The sequence below is a fragment of the Rhinoderma darwinii genome, chromosome 1 (assembly GCF_050947455.1).
Source record: "Rhinoderma darwinii isolate aRhiDar2 chromosome 1, aRhiDar2.hap1, whole genome shotgun sequence".
In the NCBI taxonomy this organism is placed as follows: Eukaryota; Metazoa; Chordata; class Amphibia; order Anura; family Rhinodermatidae; genus Rhinoderma; species Rhinoderma darwinii.
In genome coordinates this window covers 336,057,202-336,082,875 of record NC_134687.1, presented here as the reverse complement: position 1 = coordinate 336,082,875, position 25,674 = coordinate 336,057,202, and the positions used below count along the sequence as shown (strand labels likewise).

General features: G+C 42.3%; 1 protein-coding gene across 1 annotated transcript in view; it reads right to left on the bottom strand.

The window, feature by feature from the left end:
- CNTLN (centlein) overlaps nt 1-25,674 on the bottom strand; it is a 396,875-nt gene that overhangs the window by 273,781 nt on the left and 97,420 nt on the right. The window contains exons 8-9 of the mRNA XM_075825669.1: nt 15,867-16,029; nt 9,753-9,929 (exon numbers count right to left, since the gene is read on the bottom strand). Coding sequence (XP_075681784.1) covers nt 9,753-9,929; nt 15,867-16,029 — 340 coding nt within the window. The remainder of the gene's footprint in view (nt 1-9,752; nt 9,930-15,866; nt 16,030-25,674) is intronic.

The window sequence follows — 25,674 nt, the reverse complement described above, 5'->3', positions numbered from 1 at the left end:
AACAGCGTTCTTTGGACAGATTAAACTAAGATCAACCTGTACCAGAATGACGGGAGGAAGAAAGTATAGGGAAGGCTTGGAACGGCTCATGATCCTAAGCACACCACATCCTCTGTAAAACATGGGGGAGGCAATGTGATGGCATGGGCATGCATGGCTGCCAAAGGCACTGGGTTACTGGTGTTTATTAATGATGTGACTAAGACAGAAGCAGCCGGATGAAGTCTGAAGTGTTCAGGGATAGACTTTCTGCTCAGATTCAACCAAATGCAGCAAGGTTGATCGGAAGTTGCTTTACAGTACAGATGGACAATGACACAAAACATACTGCGAAAGCAACCCATTTCACTTGCTTAAAGAGGCTCTGTCACCAGATTTTGCAGCCCCTATCTCCTATTGCAGCAGATCGGCGCTGCAATGTAGATTACAGTAACGTTTTTATTTTTAAAAAACGAGCATTTTTGGCCAAGTTATGACCATTTTTGTAGTTATGCAAATGAGGCTTGCAAAAGTCCAAATGGGTGTGTTTAAAAGTAAAAGTTCAAGTGGGCGTGTATTATGTGCGTACATCGGGGCGTTTTTAATACTTTTACTAGCTAGCCCGTTCTGATGAGAAGTATCATCCACTTCTCTTCAGAACGCCCAGCTTCTGGCAGTGCAGACACAGCCGTGTTCTCGAGAGATCACGCTGTGTCGTCACTCACAGGTCCTGCATCGTGTCAGACGAGCGGGGACACATCGGCACCAGAGGCTACAGATGATTCTGCAGCAGCATCGGCGTTTGCAGGTAAGTAGCTACATCGACTTACCTGCTAACGCCGATGCTGCTGCAGAATCAACTGAAGCCTCTGGTGCCGATGTGTCCGACACGATGCAGGACCTGTGAGTGACGTCACAGATCTGCACTGCCAGAAGCTGGGCGTTCTGAAGAGAAGTGGATGATACTTCTCATCAGAACGGCCAGCTAGTAAAAGTATTAAAAACGCCCCGATGTACGCACATAATACACGCCCACTTGGACTTTTACTTTTAAACACACCCACTTGGACTTTTCCAAGCCTCATTTGCATAACTACAAAAATGGTCATAACTTGGCCAAAAATGCTCGTTTTTTAAAAATAAAAACGTTACTGTAATCTACATTGCAGCGCCGATCTGCTGCAATAGCAGATAGGGGCTGCAAAATCTGGTGACAGAGCCTCTTTAAGACAAAACTTAAAGAGGCTCTGTCACCAGATTTTTCAACCCCTATCTCCTATTGCAGCAGATCGGCGCTGCAATGTCGATAAGAGTAACGTTTTGTTTTTTTTAAAAACGAGCATTTTTGGCAAGTTATGACCATTTTTATATTTATGTAAATGAGGCTTTCTAAAGTACAACTGGGCGTGTTTAAAGTTAAAGTACAACTGGGCGTGTATTATGTGCGTACATCTGGGCGATTTTACTTGTTTTACTAGCTGGGCGTTGTGAATAGAAGTATCATCCACTTCTCTTCAGAACGCCCAGCTTCTGCCAGTGCACAGACACACAGCGTGTTCTCGAGAGATCACGCTGTGACGTCACTCACTTCCTGCCCCAGGTCCTGCATCGTGTCGGACGAGCGAGGACACATCGGCACCAGAGGCTACAGTTGATTCTGCAGCAGCATCAGCGTTTGCAGGTAAGTAGCTACATCGACTTACCTGCAAACGCCGATGCTGCTGCAGAATCAAATGTAGCCTCTGATGCCGATGTGTCCTCGCTCGTCCAACACGATGCAGGACCTGGGGCAGGAAGTGAGTGACATCACAGCGTGATCTCTCGAGAACACGCTGTGTGTCTGTGCACTGCCAGAAGCTGGGTGGTAACGAAGAGAAGTGGATGATGCTGATTCGTCAGCATCATACACTTCTATTCACAACGCCCAGCTAGTAAAACAAGTAAACACGCCCAGTTGTACTTTAGAAAGCCTAATTTACATAAATATAAAAATGGTCATAACTTGGCCAAAAATGCTCGTTTTAAAAAAAAATAAAAAAAACACGTTACTCTTATCTACATTGCAGCGCCGATCTGCTGCAATAGGAGATAGGGGTTGCAAAATCTGGTGACTGAGCCTCTTTAACCCCTTAATGACCGGGCCATTTTGCACGTTAATGACCAAGGATTATTTTTTTTTTTTTTCACGGTCGCATTCCAAGAGTCATAATTTTTTTTTTATTCCGTCGACATAGCAGTATAAGGGCTTGTTTTTTGCGGGACGAGTTGTATTTTGTAATTGTACCATTTTTAGATGCTTATAATATATTGATTAACTTTTATTAACTTTATTTTAGGAGAGTATTGAAAATAAGCAGCTATTCCAGCATTGATTTTCACGTTATAAATTGACGCCGTTTACTATGCAGTGTAAATAACATGTTAACTTTATTCTATGGGTCGGCACGATTACGGGGATACCAAATATGTAAGGGTTTTATATGTTTTTTCTACGTTTGCACAATAAAAAGCCTTTTAGAAAAAAATTACTTGTTTTTGCATCGCCGCATTCCAAGAGCCGTAACGTTTTTATTTTTCCGTCAATGTGGCCGTATGTGGGCTTGATTTTTGCGGGCCAATGTGTAGTTTTCATTAGTACTATTTTGGGGTACATAGGACTTATAGATTAATATTTATTTAATTTTTTATGGGGGGAATGGGAGAAAAGAGCGAATTTTGCCGTTGTTTTTTGCGGGTTTTTTTGGACGCCGTTCATCCGGCGGTTTAATTAATGTGTTCATTTTATTGGTCAAGTTGTTACGATCGCGGGGATACCATATATGTGTATGTGTGATTTGTTTTGACACTTTTACTAAATAAAACCACTTTTTGGGCAAAAAAAGTAGTTTTATTTGATTTTCACTGTAATTTATTTATTTTTTTTCACAAACTTTAACTGATTGACATTTTTTTTTTTAGTCCCACCAGGGGACTTTACTATGCGATGTGCCGATCGCATATATAATGCTTTGGTATACTTAGTATACCAAAGCATTATTGCCTGTCAGTGTAAAACTGACAGGCAACCTGTTAGGTCATGCCTACGGCATCGCCTAACAGGCAGTTGCGGAAGACAGACCTGGGGGTCTTTGTTAGACCCCCGGCTGTCATGGAAACCCGACGGCGACCCGCGATTTCTTTGCGGGGGCGCCGATCAGGTGACAGAGGGAGCTCCCTCCCTCTGTCAAACACATTAGATGCCGTAGTCACTATTGACAGCGGAATTTAAAGGGTTAAACTGCCGGAATCGGAGCGCGCTTCGATTCCGGCAGTTGCAGCAGGAGCCAGGCTGTGTATGACAGCCGTGCTCCTGCCGCTGATCGCGTGGGTACAGTGACAGTACCCGCGCCATCACAGGACGGATATATCCGTCCTCCTGCGCGAACTAGCAGCTGCAGAGGACGGATATATCCGTCCTTCGGCGTTAAGAGGTTAAGGCAGAAAGACCCACAAACAGGCAACAACTGAAGACAGCTGCAGTAAAGGCCTGGCAAATCATCACAAAGGAGGAAACCCAGCGTTTGTCCATGGGTTCCAGACTTCAGGCAGTTATTGCCTGCAAAAAATTCTCTACAAAGTATTAAAAAAAACATTTTAATTATGGTAATGTTAATTTGTCCAATTACTTTTGAGCCCCTGAAATGTGGACGCTATGTAGAAAAATGGTTAATAATTTTGTTCAACTCCTTGAATTAAACCTGAAAGTCTACAATTCAATTGCATCTCAGTTGTTTCATTTCAAACACAATGTGGTGGCATGAAGATTGTGTCACTGTCCAAATTATTCTGGACCTAACTGTATGTATAATTCACTTCGAAAGCTTAAAGGGAATGTGTTGCCAGCAAAACATGTTGTTTTTTTTTTAGTTAAACAATTAGTGTGTAGGTGATTAAACATTGTTCTAATTTTATTTATTTTTTTCACGAGTCAGAAAATATTATAAATTGGATTCAATTGGATTCTAATTTATAATATTTTCCATTGCTGGTCACTAGATGGAGCCATTCCCAAAATTGCAGCATTGCATGTGGTAAAGCAACCACATTGCTTTATGCTGCAAAATTGGGTAAAAATCCCTCGCTCTAGTGAGCTCTGAGAATCCCCCCGTCCTTTATCCTGGCTAGTGCCGGGATAAACGAGGGGATTGAACGGTCTAACCTCCTACACTGTGTGTCGCCATTTTTTGAGCTAACACACAGTGTAGTAGGTTAACATACAGTAGTAAACACACACTGAAACACAAACATACATAGAAATCCCTTACCTGCTCCAGTCGCCGCCGCTCCCTCCGGTCCATCCGCTCCGTCTGCTGCCGCTGCTCCATGTGCACAAGTCCGGAAGCCGCGACCGGAAGTAGTAATATTACTGTCCGGCCGCGACTTCCGGTCCACAGGAAAATGGCGCCGGACGGCGCGCATTTCAAATTGAACTGTGTGGGAGCGGCGCATGCGCCGTTCCCACACAGACGGCGTACATGATAGTGGATGGAACGGGCCCCGTTCGCAGTCCCTATGGGACTGGAGCTGCCGTATTCCATGTCTGTATGTGTCGTTAATCGACACATACAGAAATGGAAAAAAAAATGGCAGCCCCCATAGGGAAGAAAAAGTGTACAAATAAAAAAAAGTAACACACAAACTAATTAATCCAAACGTTTTTAATAAAGCACTAACATCTTTAACATATTAAAAAAAAAATTGTGGTGACACTGTTCCTTTAAAGGACGAGTGTCACGGAAAAAAAATTTTTTATATCAATTTGCATTTTGTGTTTTATTATAAAATCTTTTATTTATTTGTGTGTTTGTGTTTTACCTTTTTCTTTTTTCTAACTTTTACTTCACTATGGGGGCTGCCATTTTGTTTTTCATCTCTGTATGTGTCGATTAACGACACATACAGAGATGGAATACGGCAGCTACAGTGCATAGGAGTCAATGAACGGGAGCCGTTCCATTGACTTTGCTCTATGGCTCTGTACTGCGCAGACGCAGGTCAGAGTCACGCAGGTCAGAGTCACACAGAGCAGAGCAGCTGTTTGCAGGGAGAGAGCAGGCGCCATCTTGAAGACCAGCTGCACTGCAGGTAAGATGTGTGTCTCTGCATGTCCCACTCTCTATTTCACAGACCGCCGCTCTCGTGACCCCCGACGGGCCCCCCAACCCGACGCCCCCCCCCTCGACGGGCCCCCCCCACGACGGCCCCCCCCCCCTTGTATGAAGGACACATGATGAAACTGTACTGGGAAAGCCCTGAACGATAAATCTCTAGTTGTGCTGAGACTGTTTGGGGATGTGACTAATGAACCTCTCAGTCTCAGCCCAACTAGAGAGATTTATCGTTCAGGGGTCTGGGAAAGATGGGTGACCACCATTACCCCTCCTACTGGAGTGTGAGAGGTTCATTAGTCACATCCCAAAACACGCTCCACTAGGAGGGGTAATGGTGGTCACCCAGCTTTCCCAGACCCCTGAATGATAAATCTCTCTAGTTGTGCTGAGACTGAGAGGTTCATTAGTCACATCCCCAAACAGTCTCAGCACAACTAGAGAGATTTACCGTTCAGGGGTCTGGGAAAGTTGGGTGACCACCATTACCGCTCCTACTAAAGTGTGTTTGGGGATGTGACTAATGAATCTCACACTCCAGTAGGAGAGGTAATGGTGGTCACCCAGCTTTCCCAGACCACTGAACGATAAATCTCTCTAGTTGTGCTGAGACTGAGAGGTTCATTAGTCACATTCCCAAACAGTCTCAGCACAACTAGAGAGATTTACCGTTCAGGGGTCTGGGAAAGCTGGGTGACCACCATTACCCCTCCTAGTGGAGTGTGTTTGGGGATGTGACTAATAAACCTCTCACACTCCAGTAGGAGGGGTAATGGTGGTCACCCAGCTTTCCCAGACGCAGATATAACCAGGAAAGGGCTGGATGGACGGGCTGAGGGTGCACAGGGTTTTTGGTGATCCCCCTCTGTCATGTGATCGGACCTAGGTTACCGGTTCATCAGACGGGGTTCATGTGACTATAAATCTGTCCATAACAAGAGACAGTGCACTCAGGACAAGCCCTGCCCTCATGCCGTAGTTGTGTGGTTCTGTCTGTAGTGATGGCGGTGGGTGGCTCTGACACCCGCCTCCCCCGTCGGGTCATCTCAGGACAGAAGGGGTGTCCGGATTGGAGACACAGCGCCGCACCTGTCCTCGGGTTGTGTCTGGTATTGCAGTTCACCTCCATTGAAGTGAATAGGACAGAGCTGTAATACCACACACGACCTGAGGACAGGTGCGGCGCCATGTTTTCCTGGACGACCCCTTTAAGACTTTTCCCGTGTGTGTGTGTGGCAGAGTGGAGTGTGCACGGGCGCCGCTGATACTTCATAGCTGCTTATCAGCTGTTTTGAAGAATCAGCGGCGAGCACCCCCCCCCCCCCACACACACACACACAAATCCCCCAAACACGCAAAATCAAGTGTAATCAAGCGTTTTTTTATGTGTTTTTTTGCACGTAAAATGTGCAAAAAAAAACATGTCAAATACACAGCGTGTGAACCGGTCAACTGAAAAGTCATTCACTTCACTTTCATCATTCTAAGGCTGGATTCACACGACCTATTTTCAGGCGTAAACTAGGCGTTTTACGCCTCGATTTACGCCTGAAAAGACGGCTCCAATACGTCGGCAAACATCTGCCCATTCATTTGAATGGGCTTTACGATATTCTGTGCCGACGACCTGTAATTTTACGCGTCGCTGTCAAAAGACGGCGCGTAAAATAACAGCCTCGGCAAAGAAGTGCAGGACACTTCTTGGGACGTAATTTGAGCCGTTTTTCATTGAATTCAATGAAGAACAGCTCCAAATTACGGCCGTAATTGACGCCTTGCAAAACGCGAGTACGAGCAATTACGTCTGAAATGACGGAGCTGTTTTCTCCTGAAAACAGCTCCGTCATTTCAGACGTAAATGCAGTTAGCGCGTGCACATACCCTAAGGGTATGTTCACACACAATGTTTTCAGCTGAAAAATCGGAAGCAGAACGCCTACAAGCATCTGCCCATTGGTTTCAATGGGAAATATGGCATTCTGTTCCGACAGGGCGTTTTTTACGTGGTAGTTTTCCAAAAACGGCACGTAAAAAGACGCCCGACCAAAATGAAGTGCACATCACTTCTTGGGACGTTTTTGGAGCCGTTTTTCATTGACTTTATAGAAAAACGGCCGTTAAAAAACGCGAGTTTGATTAAAAAATGGCTGAAAATCAGGAGCTGGTTTCCCTTTGTTTAGTAAGCGTGTGAACATACACTTAGCCTTTTGGTGTGTCCTATAACTTCTTCCAGCTGCAGAATCACACCCAATATGGCTGCCGGACACTGCTTAGCAATTTGAAGACACCTTTTCCTGGCTTGTGAGAGGGGGGGCGAGGTTCCCTCCCACATTTACAGCAGCTGTGAGTCAGGTTGCTTTGCCTTATTCACCTTGCTGTAATTCTGGGAAGTGCTCCCCCTGGTGGCCAACATTGGAAAACATGTCAAATTATTATTTAATTTTTAATACTTTCCACCAAACGGAAAAAAATAAAATAAAAATACAGCAAAAAACGTAAAAAATATAATAGAAATAAGTAACGACACTTAAAAAAAAAAAGGTTTAATTTGCGACACATTCCCTTTAAACAGATCAAACTTTTACTTGTATGATATCATGAGACAATTTGCATTTTTGGTACTGTTAAGCTACATGCACACGTTGCGTATTTTGCTGCGGGAAAATATGCACCAAAACCGGAGCAATATGCAGGAAATTTGCAGGTAAAAACCGCACCAGATGGCGCGTTTTTTGGTGGTCGTTTTTACATTTTGCTGCGTAAATCGGTGCGTTTTTATGCTGCGGGTTTTGGTGCGATTTTCCACAGCATTAGGCCAGGTTCCCACTTAGCGTAAACGCTGCAGAATTTACACAATGGAATTGTGTGCGGAAAAACCGCAGCATTTACAGTAGAAGCAAAGTGGATGAGATTTAGAAATTCCGCGCTGCGGAAAGAAAATGCAGCGTAAAAGTTAATAAATTGACCTGCGGTGTGGAATTGAATTCAGCAGCATGTAAACTTATGCTACGTTTTAGTTCATTTTAAATTGCGGATTTACCCCATTGAATTCAATGGGAATGCAAATCCTGCAGCAGAAAGCTAAGAGTTGCGACTTTTGCGGCATATTTGCAGCAATTACGCCGCAAATATTGCAACTACTGAAAAAAAAAAAAAATAACTCATACTTACCCAGAACGCTCTCCTTCTTTCTGCAGTCCGGCCTGCCGGGATGACGTTTCATCCCATGTGACCACTGCAGCCGATCATAGGCTGCAGCGTCACATAGCCTGCAACGTTATCGTAGGAGGCTGGACTACGCGCAGAGAAGACAGTGAGTAAATATCTACGTTTTTTTGGGGTTTTTTTCAAGCGCGGCTTTCCGCAGCGGAAACTATTAAAAAAACCGCACCACAACGTGGTGCGATTTTTCGGACGGAATGTACTGTGGCTTCCAGGTCGGATACGCTGCGTAAAAACGCTACGTTTTTACGTAGCGAATCCAACCCATGGGAAACCAGTCTTAGGTAGATACAATTCGCACGCGGTAAATTGACATACGGCAGATTTTAAAATCCGCACCGCAGGTCAATTTATTTGCGTAAAAATACTGCAGTATTTACATGAGATTTCTGAAATCTCAATTGTCTATGCCGGTACTGTATTACGCTGCAGTTTTGCCGCACACAAATACGCGCTGCAAAACCTCACACAATACGAATCGTGTGCATTGACCCATGGGGTCAATTAAACAGAGGGTTAAGAGAATAAAGCCTCTTACTGGAAAATGTAGGGTCTACAATTTGGTTAAAATTTAGAAGGAAGCAAAACTTAATGCACCTAAATAAAAAATTCCCCGCCGCTTTAGCTCCAACTGGTGGTCTCCGCCAGTCTTTACTTTGCTTTCAGACGTGCCGTACATCTACGTCATCGCGGCAACCAATCACTGGCCTCCGCAGTCTTCTGTCGTACATGCAAGCAGCACTGCTGCAGTGATCGCGTGAATGTATGGCACGTTACTGCGGACAGCAAAGTAAATAAAGACCGTCGGGGTACCACCTGAGCGTAGGATGCTGGAGCAGCGAAGGTATTAGTAGGTATTTTGTAATAGTTATTTTTTTATTTTAGAACATTTCCTGGTTTTCCCTTTTTTTTTTCCCCTTTAAACTCCCAGATAACCACATGATCTACTTCTGCTGCTGTATATACGGATGTCCATATTGTACGGTCAGAAGCAAGCAGTCAGTTATTTTGTTACAATTTATGTGCAGCAAAAAAGCTTATGGAATATGTATGGAGGTTAATCATTTTCTTTTTTTTTCCCCTTTTTGTTTTTGAGTTGCTAAACACGTTAACATAAATTAAATTCTCTGGGGACTTGAAGATAAATACAGTGAAGTAAGGGAGAGAGTAAAACATAAAATGAAGCTCAGAACAATGGGACAGCCATTACGGAATGAACAGCTAATGGACTTTACAGTCACTGTACAGACTATTCAGTAACGTGTGTGCTGTTTGCACAGTCAAGAGGTTAAAACAAAAAAGTCAATACTCACCATTGGAAAGACTGAACACATATCTTGTAATATTGCTGGTCTGGTGAACCACTCATAAAATATAAACACATTACAGTTCCTAATGCGGTACCTGAGGTTCTTGAGCTGACTTGTGTAATGCATCGAGGGCCTCTTGCAGTTTTACTTGCAGTAGACTAATATGCTGTTCCTTTTGATGTAGCTGCTCAGTTAGAGCAATATTACTTTGCCGCCGTTGAGTCTCACTGGACTTTGCCGTTTCATAACATGCATTCAAGTCATTATAAATCTGACAGTGGAAAAACAGTAATGATTACTACACATAGGTATGAAGTGCTACATTTAAAAAATAAAAAATAATGACAAGCTAGACTATAGAAGAACACTCATTATGATGATTAAGGTATGCTTTGAGAAGACCCGGGAAAGAAAAAATATGTACTCTTTCACCTAATTGAAAAATCTACGGAGGCCATGACATCACATTTACAGAGTCTATTATGGAGGCAATGATTTCACATTTACACAATCTACTAAGTAGGTCATGCTTTAATAGCGGCTACAGTTTATTTTTTTTTACATTTCCACAAAGGGAAATACTTTCATCAAAGGAGTCAGAAACGGCTGTTTGGCCCAAATTGTTTTCATCAACTTTTTAATCGCCACTGTATTAGATTATTAAAGGGGTATTCCCATCTACAGCATTTATGGCATATCCACAGGTCCCTCACTTATCAGGAGAACAGAAGTCCCATGACCCAGTTTGTCTATTTACAGCCACCATCAGCGCTGCTTGCTTCACAATTACCGTAACAGACTCCAATGAGAAGAGTCACAGGCAGGATCAGCCACCTCACCGTTAAATGCAAAAGTTAAAGTGACCGTTTTGATTCGGTGAATGGGGTTCAATGGATCCCCTTTCTGATAGGTGAGGACCCCACCTCTAAAACTATCGGGAATTAATGGCATATCAAGTGGATATGCCATAAATATCTAAGATGTGATTACCCCTTTAAGACTCCAAAATGTTAGCAATGACAGATGCAGTAGCATTAAAAATGTAATTGAATAGATAATGAAGTGCAAATACTGTCAATTATATGTAAGAATGGACTTTAACATTAGAGCAATGCTTTAGAGCCCCCAGCATGCGACTCCCTAACTGTTAAGCACTAGTGGCATCCGGTATGTCATAGCATTGTTAAAACTTGGTTCTAGGATCAAAACCATATCAATGGCAGTTAAAGAGGATGCCTACTTAGAACACTTCATCCATATTTCCTTTTAGTACTGGCCAAATTACTCAGTCATACATTATATATCAAAAGTATGTTGAGTTCAGGTGTTTCTACCACATCCATTACAAACAGGTACATAAAATGAAGCACACAGCCATGCAATCTCCAGATACGAACATTGGTAGCAATATGGGTCATACTAAAGAGTTCAGTGACTTTAAACGTGGTACTCTCATAAGATGCCACTGTGCCACAAATTAGATCATAAACTTTCTGACCTGCTAGATCTGCACAAGTCAACTGTAAGTGCTATTATTGTGCAAACATGTAGGAGTAACAACAGCTTAGCCACAAAGTGATAGACCACGCAAGCTCACGTAGCTGGGCTATCAAGTGCTGAAGCCCACGGCACATCAATTTTAAACTGCCTCTGGAAGGGACTACAATAAAAGAACTATGCATCGGGGCCTTCATGAAAGGGATTTCCATGGTCGAGTAGCTGCACACAAGTCTAAGATAACCATGCACAATGTAAAGCGTCGGCTGGAGTCGTGTAAAGAATGCCGCCACTGGACTCTGAAGAAGTGGAAACAAGTTCGCTAGAGTCAGGGCTGTGGAGTCAGAGTCGTGGAGTCAGAGTTGTTTGAAAATTCATCAACTTCAACTCCGGGTTCAAAATTAAAATACCAATATTATAGATTATTCATATTGTAATAATTTAGTAAATGCATAGCTTGTTGCATATTTATTTTTATTAGAATTTAGGAAAGTTTAGAAATTTTAATCATATGAATATATGTTACGTTCTATCAATCTAAGGCCCTAAAAACAGTGATAACTAAGAGGTTCTGGCGGCAAAAGAAAAAAACTGTCATAACCTCTCCTTTGTTCTTTCATCCCCCTTAGACTAAGTATCTTCATGCTTATGCTCCAAGGCCCTTAATTAAAATGGCAAAGTCGGTTTTGCCCATGCTCAGTAGTGAAGTGCCTCCACTAAAGAGCAGAGGACGAAGTTAACTGCAGGGAGCAGGGACATTTAACAATTTGGAGGGCTCAGTTCAAAATGCAAAAATGTCATGTGTGGTCCCCCACCCTCCGCCATTGTATAGACTGAAGCACTAAGAGTTAATATGCTATTTTTCCCCAGGGAACCGGCTGCACTGAAGGCTGAGAGTACCAGGCCTATTGCATAGTGTCTTGTACTTATCAGGCGGTCTCCTGCTCAGTTGTGCAAACCTCCTTCCTGCTCCTATATCCCCTTCCTCCCTTCCTCCTTGGTGCTCAGTCTGTCACCTACACTCCATGTCAGCACTGAGCTCAGAACAACCTTACGCAGATGCTGCGCTCCTCCTCCGTGCTAGCCTGGGCACCCAGGAAATTTTGGCAACCAGGAACACTACAGAGTTCAGTGGCAATGCAGCGAAAGGAACTACAGAAAGAAGAAGAACAGCTAAACTGACACAGAAGGGGAGAAGGAAGACAGCTACCCAGAGAAAACAAACACAGCGAAAACGGTGACACTGCTAGGGGGTCTGGTGCAAGGGGGCCTTGGCTGGACATGCCTGCAGCCATCTCAGAAACGCTAGAGAGAATAAGAAGACAGTATTAAAGCAAGTCCTTAACATAGCAGAGTCACGAAATGTTTAATTCATTTCCATTCAGACTCACAGCAGATACCCTTCTTTTCCAGGACATATACATAGTTGCAAGAAAAAGGTAAGTGAATCCGCTGGAATTACATTTATCTGCATTAAATGCTGATAACATGTGTACTGATTGTTAAAATTATAGACAAACACAATCTAACTAAATAAATAAATACCAAACAAACAGTTGTACTGTTCATTTCATTTATTGAACACATTGAATAGACATTCACAGTCCAGGGAGAAAGTAAGAACTTCTGTGTTAATGACTTTTAAAAGAGCTGATTAACAAAAGGGGTTTCAGTTAAGGAGATGAATTTGGAAGTGTGGGTTTCACAGGTGCTTTTTTTGCCCACTAAATAAAAAGCACAGAAAGTGTGTTTACTGACAAATCTGTCTCGAGGCATGGTTCACACTAACCAACTTTTCTTGAAAAGAACAAACATCTTAAAGAAGACACTTTATAAAGAAGCAAGTAGTTGGAAAAGGCTACAAAAGCATTGCTAAATATCTGGATGTAGATGAATCCACAGTTAGACAGATTGTCCACAAATAGAAAAATCAGGACTGTTGCTACTTTCCCAAGAAATGGGTGTCCTGTTAAGATCACCCCTAGAACACAGCGGTCATGCCTGAAGGAGGTGCGAAAGAACCCAAGGATAACAGCAAAAGACCTACTGAAGACTCTACAAACTTCAAAAACCTCTGTTCATGTGTCCACTATTAGGAAAACACAGAACAAGAATGGTGTTCATGGAAGAAAAATATTGCAGGACCCCTCATGTTTGTCTGAGACAACCTGAATGTCCAACATTGCTTCTGAGAAAATGTTCTATAGACAGATGATATAGCACAAATACACAATGTTATATTTGGAGGAAAAAGAAGACTTCACACCAACACCAAAACTTAATTCCAGGCATTTTGGAGGGAGCGTCATGGTTTGGGGCCACTTTGCTGACTCAGGGCCTGGACATCTTGCGATCATTAAGTGACCAATGAATTCAAAGGTGTATCAAAACCTTTTACAGGAGAATGTAAGGGCAGCCGTCCATGACCTCAAGTTAACCCCTTTCCGACATTTGACGTATCCATACACCAAAGTCGGGTAGGGGGAAGTATGGAACGGCCTCACAGAGCGCGATTGCGATCGTTTAACTCGTTAAATGCCGCGGTCAATAGTGACCGCAGCATTTAAATTGTTAGAAAGAGTGGGGTGACCCCATCTAAAAGCTCATCACACCCCCCCCCCCTGCAATGCAATTGCGGGGTGGCAATGGTTGCCATGGCTGCCTGGGGGCCTAATGAAGGCCCCTAGGTCCGCCATCTTTGTGCTCCTATTAAGCGCTGCCTCCGGCAGAGCTTAATAGAAGCTGGTCAGAATCCCGATATACTGCAATACATTAGTATTGCAGTATATAGTGCAAGCGATCCAACGATCGCTGGTTGAAGTCCCCTAGGGGGACTAACAAAAAAAAAACGAGTAAAAATTTGTAAAATAAAAGGGTTTTGTTTATGTAAAAAAATATATATATATTAAAAGTTCAAACCCCCCCCCCCTTTCCATTTTCCCCCTAGAGCATACTAAAAACATAAATAAACATAATTGGTCACCGCATCCGTAAAAATCGGTGAACGCCGTAAAAAAAAAAAAAAAAAAATGGGAAACGCCAGAATCTCTATTTTTTGGTCACCTCATCTCCCACGAAAAATGAAATACAATTTGGTCAAAATGTCGCATGTACCCCAAAATGGTATCGTTAAAAACTACAGCTTAAAATCGACAGAAAAATAAGTTATGGCTGTCAGAATTTGGCGACACAAAATAACATTTATTTTTTACACTTAGGTTTTTACTTGTAAAAGTAGTAAAATATAGAAAAAACTATGTATATATATATATATATATATATATATATATATATATATTTATTTGGTATCGCCGTAATCGTATTAACCCACAGAATAAAGTTAACATCTTGTTTTAATTGCACATTGAATTCCGTAAAAAACGACGCACAAAAAACAATGGAGGAATTGCTGTTTTTTTTATTTTCTACCCCACAAATAATTTTTTCCCGTTTCCTAGTACATTATATGGCAAAATAAATGGTGCTACGAAAAACTACAACTCGTCCCGCAAAAATCAAGCCCTCATAGGACTAGATCGACGGAAAAATAAAAAAGTTATGGCTTTTGTAAGGTGGGGAGGAAAAAAACGAAAATCAAAATCTGAAAAAGGGCTACGGCGGGAAGGGGTTAAAGAAACGTTGGGTCATGCAACAATGGCCCAAAGCACACAAGTAAATCAACTAAAGATTTGTGTTTTGGTATGGCCTTAACCCTATGGAGATCCTGTGACGTGAAGAAAGCTGTGCACCCAAGGCACCCCAGAAATATTGATGAACTAAAGTTATCAATTACTCTTTTAGTTTCTTATGGCTTACCATACATCACTTGTGTAACACGAAAATATTTCAGTAGATCATATGCCTCATGCACACGACCGTAGCCACGTGCACGTGTTGTGATTTTCAGGTCGGCCGGCCACGAAGTGACAGCCGCGAGCCGCCTGCAACTCGCAGGCCGTGCACATGGCTGCGGCCATTATTTTCAATGAGCCTGGACCGCAGAACACGGCCGTAATAAGAAATGCCCGTTATTTCTGCGGTGCGGGCTCCTGGGCCATGCACGGACTGTGAAAACCACGGTCATGTGCATGGCCCCATAGGAATGAATGGGGCCGCAATTCTCCCATGGATTTTCGGGGAAATTGCGGCCGTAAAAGCATGTTCGTGTGCATGAGGCCTTGGCTGTGCTATGTGGTTTCTAAACGTACAACATGATAAGGGTATGTTCACACGGCCTATTTTCAGATGTAATTCGGGCGTTTTACGCCTCGAATTACGCCGGAAAAAACGCCCCTAATACGCCTACAAACATTTCAATGGGTTTTACGACGTTCTGTTCCCACGAGCCTCTATTTTACACGTCGCTGTCAAAAGACGGCTCGTAAAATGACGGCTCGTCAAAAGAAGTGCAGGTCACTTCTTGGGACGTTTTTGGAGCCGTTTTTCATAGACTATTGAAAACAGCTCCAAAAACGGCCGTAAAAAATGCTACAAAAAACGCAAGTTGCTCAAAAAACATCTGAAAATCAGGAGCCGTTTTCCCTTGAAAACAGCTTCGTATTTTCAGATGTTTTTTAGCAAGCGTGTGAACATACCCTTACTGGATAAAAGTCTGCCCTGGAACACTGCAGTAAGACCTACTGAATCAAATTACTATGTGCCATGGCATGGAAAAGTTTACATGTTTCAGTATAAAAACAAAACCACATACTTTCTGATATGAGATGGTCTCAGTGATGTGGGCTTCTTCCTGACTTCTCAGTACTTTTTGTGTGTCCACATTGAGCATCTGCAGCTGTTGTATAAGTTCAGCCTGCTGTGCAGCGTGCTCGTTGCTTTGTGTGTAAAGATTCTGAAGTTCTTGCAACTCCTTTCTGTAATCAGAAGCATGGACCCATGAAATAAAAACAGAAATAAGTAAATTCACAGTGTTTTCTGATTTGATGTGAAAAGCAAAGAGAAGGTGAGAGTTATAAATCTGGAGTCTTTGCTATGCAATTGCAGTACACATTGGGGGAGATTTATCAAAACCGGTGCAAAGGGAAGTGGAGTAGTCGCCCATGGCAAACAATCAGGTTGCAGCTTGTATTTTCCAAAAGGCCGCTAAAAAAAATGATAGGTGAAATCTGATTGGTTGCTGTAGGCAACTACTTCACTTCTGCCTTGTACCAGTTTTGATAAATCTCCTCCATTTTCTCTTCAACTGAAATGGTTTCGTTTATATTATACAAATTTAAAACATTTGTATTATCACAGGAAAGTGGGTCTTAAGGGCCTGTTCACATCACCGTTGAACTTCCGTTGAGGGATTCCGTTGGGTTAACCCCCTCAACGGAAAGGCAAACGGAAACATAACCTTCCGTTTCCCTCACCATTGAACTCAATGGTGATGGAAACCTAGCTAAGGGCGGGTTCACACATGGCGGAATTTCACTTAAATTCCGCTGCGGACACTCCGCAGCGTTAATCCGCAGCGGAGCCGTTTCTCCATTGACTTTCACTTTAATTTAGCAGTGTTCGTTTACACGATGCGTACAATTCCGCTGCGGAGCATAGGCTGCGGAGCAGAATTTGGTGTCCGCAGCATGCTCTGTCTGTTGCGGAGCAGTGGCGGACTCATGGCGGAATTTCTCCATTGACTTCAATGGAGATTCAAAGTTCCGCAATGAAGTCCGCAGCTGTCATGCACATGTCATGTGTGCTGCGGATACGTCTTGCTTTTTTAACTTGACATTTCTTCATTCTGGCTGGACCTATGTATTTCTAGGTCTACAGCCAGACTGAGGAAGTCAATGGGGCTCCCGTAATGACGGGAGCGTTGCTAGGAGACGTCAGTAAATAGTCACTGTCCAGGGTGCTGAAAGAGTTAAGCGATCGGCAGTAACTGTTTCTGCACCCGGGACAGTGACTACCGATCCCAATATACATGTATCTGTAAAAAAAAATGAAGTTCGTACTTACCGAGAACTCCCTGTTTCTGTCTCCAGTCCGGCCTCCCAGGATGACGTTTCAGTGTAAGTGACGGCTGCAGCCAATCACAGGCCAAGCACAGGCTGCAGCGGTCACATGGACTGGCGCGTCATCCAGGGAGGTCGGGCTGGATGCCGAAGGAGGGACGCGTCATCAAGACAACGGGCGGTAAGTATGAATTTCTTTTACTTTCACTAGGGAAAGTGCTGTCCCTTCTCTCTATCCTGCACTGATAGGGAGAAGGGAAGCACTTTTCCCGCAGTCCGCAGCAGCTAGTCCGCATCAATTTTCTGCACATTTTGTGCAGATCCGCAGCCGTAATCCGCAACCCGGATTAGGTGCGGCATTGATGCGGACAGTTGCGGAGGAATTCCGCCATGTGTGGTCATGCCCTAATGGTTTCCATCTGTCATCATTGTGACAGTGTTCCGTTGTTCTTGACGGAAATAGCGCAGTCGACTCCGCTATTGATTCCGTCAAAGCGACGCAACCCTGTCACAATGGTGACAGACGGAAACCATTAGCTAGGTTTCCGTCACCATTGAGTTCAATGGTGAGGGAAATGTAAGCGGAGATTAGCGTTTGCTTTCCGCTGAGGGGTTAACCCGACAGAAAACTCAGACGGAACCCTACAACGGAACACAGACAGTGATGTGAACACAGCCTTATACAACACATCGACCGTATGCAGAAAAACATATACCAATGACAATCTAGTATATGGGAGGGGGGAAACTTTTCAAGCTGGGTGTTGACCATGGTGGCCATTTTGAAGTCGGCCATTTTGTATCCAACTTTAGTTTTTTCAATGGGAAGAGGGTCATGTGACACATCAAACTTGTCGATAATTTCACAAGAAAAACAATGGTGTGCTTGGTTTTAACGTTACTTTATTCTTTCATGAGTTATTTACAAGTTTCTGACCACTTATAAAATGTGTTCAAAGTGCTGCCCATTGTGTTGGATTGTCAATGCAACCCTCTTCTCCCACTCTTCACACACGGATAGCAACACCGCAGAAGAAATGCTAGCACAGGCTTCCAGTATCCGTAGTTTCAGTTGCTGCACATCTCGTATCTTCACAGAATGGACAATTGCCTTCAGATGACCCCAAAGATAAAAGTCTTTGGAAGCCTGTGCTAGCAGTTCTTCTGCGGTGTTGCTATCAGTGTGTGAAGAGTGGGAGAAGAGGGTTGCATTGACAATCCAACACAATGGGGAGCACTTTGAACACATTTTATAAGTGGTCAGAAACTTGTAAATAACTCATGAAAGAATAAAGTAACGTTAAAACCAAGCACACCATTGTTTTTCTTGTGAAATTCTCGATAAGTTTGATGTGTCACATGACCCTCTTCCCATTGAAAAAACTAAAGTTGGATACAAAATGGTCAACTTCAAAATGGCCGCCATGGTCAACACCCAGCTTGAAAAGTTTCCCCCCACCCATATACTAATGTGCCACAAACAGGAAGTTAATATCACCAACCATTCCCATTTTATTTAGGTGTATCCATATAAATGGCCCACCCTGTACAGTATTCCACATCAATAATGTCCACAGAAAACATGAAGTAAGAAGCCATGTCTACCTCTGACTATATTTGACATTTAAGTATTAACTCAAAAGACATACACAGATGTAGCAGTCATTATCTTGACTTTTACCGTATTAAATATACACAGTGGCAAGATCCTTTATCTTGACTTTTTCAATGACTTTTCAATGTCTTTTGTTGTGTGATATCACGCTGCAGCAAGTTATCAGTCAAGATAAAGATGGCTACATCCGTATGTCATGGTCATAACTTGGCTATGCAAAATATGACATAATAAGATGTAATAATTAAAGGGTCATTCCCACTTTAGACATTTATGGCATATCCACAGGATATGTCATATATGTCTGATAGATGCGGGTCTCACCTGGCGGGACGCGGGTCAGGTGCCCCTTGTTCTGGAGATAGTTGCAGATCCCAGAGGTAGGACCCACAACTATCATAAATGTATGGAATATCCAGTAGTAATGCCATACATTTCTAAGATAGGGATAACCCTTAGATTATATTAATAAAAAGGAAAAAAAATTTCATTACTGCAATAAAAGATATTGTGGACAGAGATGAATACATAAAAAGACCATGACACCCTTTTAGGACTGTAGTGAACAGCCATCTATGTAACACAAGGGCAAACTATGTTCATCAGCGTAGGAGCCATCGATATTTAGTCCCTGAGCATGCACATCAATAGGTTTCCTGCTGTCCTTCCCGCCCTCTGCATGGTGGTCAATGGAGTATGTAACTCCCATAGACAGACCCATGTGCCTGCTTGGATGAGTACATATGGGTAAGGCATTCTTACATGGAGGAAGTTATACTTAAAAGGGGAGATGAAATGCACCATGGGAGCTAAACAATAATTCCACAGAACAAGCTTTAAGTTATAGGAAGATGTGCAAACAAAAGTACAGTTTAACCCCTTAGTAACCAGCCTATTTAGGCCTTAATGACCAAGCATTTTTTTTTCCAGTTTTTTCATCGTCGCATTTAACCCCTTCCCGCCGCAGCCCTTTTTCAGATTTTCATTTTCGTTTTTTCCTCCCCACCTTACAAAAGCCATAGCATCTTTATTTTTCCGTCGATATAGTACTATGAGGGCTTGATTTTTGCAGGACGAGTTGTAGTTTTTCGGAGCACCATTTATTTTGCCATATAATGTACTAGGAAACGTGAAAAAAATATTTGTGGGGTAGAAAATGAAGATAACAGCGATTCCTCCATGGTTTTTTGCACTCCGTTTTTATGGAGTTCACTGTGCAATTAAAACAACATGTTAACTTTATTCTGTGGGTCAATACGATTACGGCGATAACAACTATTTAACTCATATTTACTTATTTTTATTAGTCCCCCTAGGGGACTTCAACCAGCGATCGGTAGATCTATTTGTATAGATACTAATGTATTGCAGTATATCGTGATTCTGACAGGCAAATATCTATCCCTGCCGGAGGCAGGGCTTCATAGGTGCACAAAGATGGCGGACCTGGGGTCCTTCATTAGGCCCCCAGGCAGCCATAGCAACCATCACACACCCCGCGATTGCGCTGCGGGGCGCACGATGAGCTGTTAGAGGGGGTTGCCCCTCTCTAACGATTTAAATGCTGCGGTCAATAGCTACGGACCGCAGCATTTCACGAGTTAAACGAGCGGGATCGCGCTCGAGCGCGATGTCGCTCATTACTCTGATGCATTACACCGCATCGTATGGAGCGGTTTCACTATTATTTTGCGACGCCATAGCTGTAGGAGGACTTTTTTTTGCGGAATTAGTTGTAGTTTTCAATGGCACCATTTTGGGGTACATATAATTTTTTTGATTAACTTTTATAAACTTTTTTTGGGGGGGGCATAGAAAAAAAAACAGCAGTTCCGCCATTGTTCTATGCATTTTAAATTTACGGCGTTTACCGTGCGGCGTAAATGACGTTACCTTTATTATATGAGTCGGTACGATGACAATACCTCATATGTATAGGTTTTTTATGTTTTACTACTTCAGAAAACCGGAAGTCAGGCTCTCAATGCATTCCTATGGAGCCTCGTTCTAGCTCCCAGAGTAATGCATTGAGAGCCTGACTCCCGGTTTACTGAAAAGCACTACGATTCCAGACAGGTCAGAGTGAAGATAACGTGGGCCGCGCTGGACCCGAAGACGACACAATGCGGGGATCGGTAAGTATTTCTGCACCCCACTGAAACACCAATGTAGAAATGGAGGGGGTAATAAAAGAAAAAAGTAGAGTGCTTCTTTGACCACAATCTCTCCACCTGTATTACTGCAATACACTGTACCTACTGTAAAGTGGAGCAGTCAGATCTCCTATGTTATCCCATCTGAGGGCAGAAAATAATAAAACGGGAAATGCTAAGCTCAGGGATATATACACCGCGTTCCAAATTATTATGCAAATGTTATTTTTCGCTGATTTTCCTAAATAGTCGATGCAAATGACAGTCAGTATAATCTTCAAGCCATCAACCGTTGGAGTATAATGCGAATTTTATTGAACAATAATGATAACAGATTTTTTTTTAGAAGTAAAAAAACTCAAAATGCACAGTTTCAAATTATTATGCACAACAGAGATCAAAACATTTTGAAGGTTGTAAAGATAACTAAAATGGTAATTTGTTGAATTTGCACCATCAGGAGGTCATATTTAGAAGAATCAAAAGCTCTTTCAATCAAAAAAAACTTACAGGCCAAGTTACATGTTAACATAGGACCCCTTCTTGGATATCACCTTCACAATTCTTGCATCCATTGAATTTGTGAGTATTTGGACAGTTTCTGCTTGAATATCTTTGCAGGATGTCAGAATAGCCTCCCAGAGCTTCTGTTTTGATGTGAACTGCCTCCCACCCTCATACATATTTTGCTTCAGGATGCTCCAATGGTTCTCAATAGGGTTGAGGTCAGGGGAACATGGGGGCCACACCATTTCTTTTATGCCCATAGCAGCCAATGACACAGAGGTATTCTTTGCAGCATGAGATGGTGCATTGTCATGCATGAAGATATAATTTTGCTATGGAAGGCACGGTTCTTCTTTTTGTACCACGGAAGAAAGTGGTCAGTCATAAACTTTGCGTACTTTGCAGAGGTAATTTTCACACCGTCAGGGACCCTAAAGGGGCCTACCAGCTCTCTCCCCATGATTCCAGCCCAAAACATGACTCCGCCACCTCCTTGCTGACGTCGCAGCCTTGTTGGGACATGGTGGCCATTCACCAACCATCCACTACTCCATCCATCTGGACCATCCAGGGTTGCACGGTACTCATCAGTAAACAACACGGTTTGAAAATTAGTCTCCATGTATTTCTGAGCCCACTGCAACCATTTCTGCTTGTGAGCATTGTTTATGGGTGGCCAAATAATAGCTTTATGCACACTTGCAAACCTTGCAAACCTCTGGAGGATCCTACACCTTGAGGTTCGCGGGACTCCAGAGGCACTACCGGCTTCAAATACCTGTTTGCTGCTTTGCAATGGCTTTTTAGCAGCTGCTCTCCTAATCCTATTCATTTGTCTGGCAGAAACCTTCCTCATTATGCCTTTATCTGAACGAACCCGTCTGTGCTCTGAATCAGCCACAAATCTTTTCACAGTACGATGATCACGCCTAAGTTTTCTTGAAACATCCAATGTCTTCATACCTTGTCCAAGGTATTGCACTATTTCACGCTTTTCGGCAGCAGAGAGATCCTTTTTCTTTCCCATATTGCTTGAAACCTGTGGCCTGCTTAATAATATGGAACGTCCTTAAGTAGTTTTCCTTTGATTGGGCACACCTGGCAAACTAATTATCACAGGTGTCGGAGATTGATTACAATGATCCAAAGAGCCCTAAGGCTGGGTTCACACGACCATGTTACGTCCGTAATGTACGGAACGTATTTCGGCCGGAAGACCCGGACCGAACACACTGCAGGGGGCCGGGCTCCTAGCATCATAGTGATGTACGACGCTAGGAGTCCCTGCCTCTGCGTGGAACTACTGTCCCGTACTGTAATCATGATTACAGTACGGGACAGTTGTCCTGCAGCGAGGCCGGGACTCCTAGCATCGTACATCACTATGATGCTAGGAGCCCGGCTCTCTGCACTGTGTTCGGTCCGGGTCTTCCGGCCGAAATACGTTCCGTACTTTACGGACGTAACATGGTCGTGTGAACCCAGCCTAAGACACAATACCATCCATGAGTTTAATTGAAAAACTAATAATTAAATGTTTATGACACTTAAATCCAATGTGCATAATAATTTGGAACACGGTGTAGTTTTTCTAATATGATTCAGTATATTAATGGAAAAGAAAAAACTGTAAATGGTTCCACCAGGCAAGAAAAAAAGAGTTTTGCTTCTCCCCACCCACACAGAATGATTGACAGCTTTCTTGTATGAGTTTGTATACAGGGAGAGCTGCCAAACAATCACCGTGGTCAAGAGAAGCAGGATTCACAGGCTCGCTCTTTTCTTGCAGCTTTTTACATGAAAATATGGAGTTAAATTATAGAAAACGATATATTCCTGAATAGTGTCTACCCCTCTTATCCTATGCTGCGTCAGATAGAGGAGCACAGGAGACCTGACTGCTTTACTATAACATAAATAAATGTGATCTAAAATGTAAATTATATATATATATATATATATATATATATATATATATATATATATATATATATATATATATTAAAAATTATATCTTTCATATATAATTTCTTTTAGGAGGTACTAAACAGACCGCAAGTCAATTAGTGTATATACTAAGCTGCACTTTAAAAAGCTCCAACTAGTTCTATGATGTCACCAAAAGTGCATTTACTTAAGAGACAACTTCTCTCAATAAAGGTTAGAAGAGTAAAGCATTTGACAAGTTACACTTAAAGCTTGATTTTCACTCTTCTTTTTCCAGGTCCATTGACCTGCAAAAAATGTCACCAAACGTCAATACTCAGTGGGGAAACTGTATCCGTGAAATCATTAAATACCATTAGAGACAAATGGATATGTCCTGCGCCGTAGTACCTTAACAGCTGATAAATGGTTCAAAGTGAGAAGTGAAAAAAAAAATAAAAAAAAATATTGGTTTTGCGAACTTGAAAAAAAAAAAATAACTTTGACACATTTAGGTGCACCACTTGAAGTCAGGCTTTTTGCAATGTAAAAGCTAAAACGATCCTCATTGTATGAATTTGGTCAAAATTAAGAGTAGTCACTACATTTGTATAAAGATAACTTGCCAATGCTACACTTAAAGGGGTTGTATGCTTTGGACAATCCCTATTTGTTGGAAGGGTCACTTGACCATAAGCTGATCACAAAGTGTCCCCCCTGCTGAGCTCCCCAGCAATCAGCAATATTCTGTGGAGAAACCTAGCATTAAGTGTTCAGTTTCCCCGCACCACCACAGGGGCATTATATATTGCCCATTCATATAAACGGGTTGTCTGTGTATATTGGAAATGTGATTGGTTGATTGATTACTTAGACTGTTGTCTGTTATATAATGCTGCTGTGACTGAACATATATAGCCAAACAATAATTTTATGTCACTCTTCTACATAACGTTGCTATATAATTTGTTTTGAACAAGTTGAGAATGGTCTGGGCGTAGAGCCAGCATTGTTCTGGACTAGTCTTATGACTGAATTCTCTCAAGGTCTGGGGATGGCCACTTCAGGTTATTGGGGATCAAGTAAACAACACGTACGCCGATTTAAAGCGCACACGCACTAGCTATTGCCACGTTGCATAATGTGCCAAAGGTATAAATTGGGGACTCTCTCAATGCGGATTAGAAGCTCTTGTACCTGCAACTCTGAGGGACGACTTATGCAGTGTGGAATTTCCCGCTTGAGTTCTTTGATCAGCACCGAGGGTACTTCCCGGTTGATGACCTGTCAGATGATGCTTAACTCAGTGGTGATGTACGCAACCTTTATCCTTTGTATATCTTTGCAAAAGAAGGACATTATTTCCCCAAAGATTTTTATTACTCAATATTGAATTTAATAAACTATAAATGATTTATTACAAGTGTGAGTCTCTCTTTAACCCCTTCAGGACCAAGCTAATTTTGGCCTTGGGGACCAGACCCATTTTTTCAAATCTGACATGTGTCACTTTATGTGGTAATAACTCTGGAATGCTTTTACCTATCCAATCAATGAGATTGTTTTCTCATGACATATTGTACTTTATGTCAGTGAAAAAATTTGGTCGATAAATTCATTGCCTATTTGCGAAAAACACCAACATTTAGAGAAAATTTGAAGTCATTATGATTTTTCTAATTTTAAATGTATCTGCTTGTAAAACAGATAGTAATACCACTCAAGTGTTACTAATTAACATTGTCTACATCGTTTTTTAACATCCTTTTCTTTTTCTAGGACGTTACAAGGCTTAGAACTTTAGCAGCAATTTCTCACATTTTTAAGAAAATTTCAAAAGGCTATTATTTTCAGGGACGAGTTCAGTTCTGAAGTGGTTTTGAGGGTTCTATATATTAGCAACATAAACACCCCATTTTGAAAACTGCACCCCTCAAAGTTTTCAAAGCAGCATTCAGAAAGTGTTTCAACCCTTTAGGCGTTTTACAGGAATTGAAGCACTGTAGAGGTGAAATTTTAAAATGTCATTTTTTTTACAAAATTCATTTGTAATAAAAAATTTCTGTACCACAGAAGGTTTTACCCGGCAACTCAATATTTATTGCCCAGATTTTGCCGTTTTTAGAAATATCCCACATGTGGCACTAGTGTGCTAATGGACTAAAGAATAGGCCTCAGAACCAAAGGAGACCTAGTGGATTTTGGAGTCTCATTTTTTTTAGAATATATTTTAGGCACCATGTCCGGTTTGAAGAGATCTTGTGGTGCCAAAACAAGTGGAAACCCCCAAAAGTGATTCCATTTTTGAAACTACACCCCTCAGGGAATTTATCTAGGGGTATAGTTAGCATTTTGACCCCA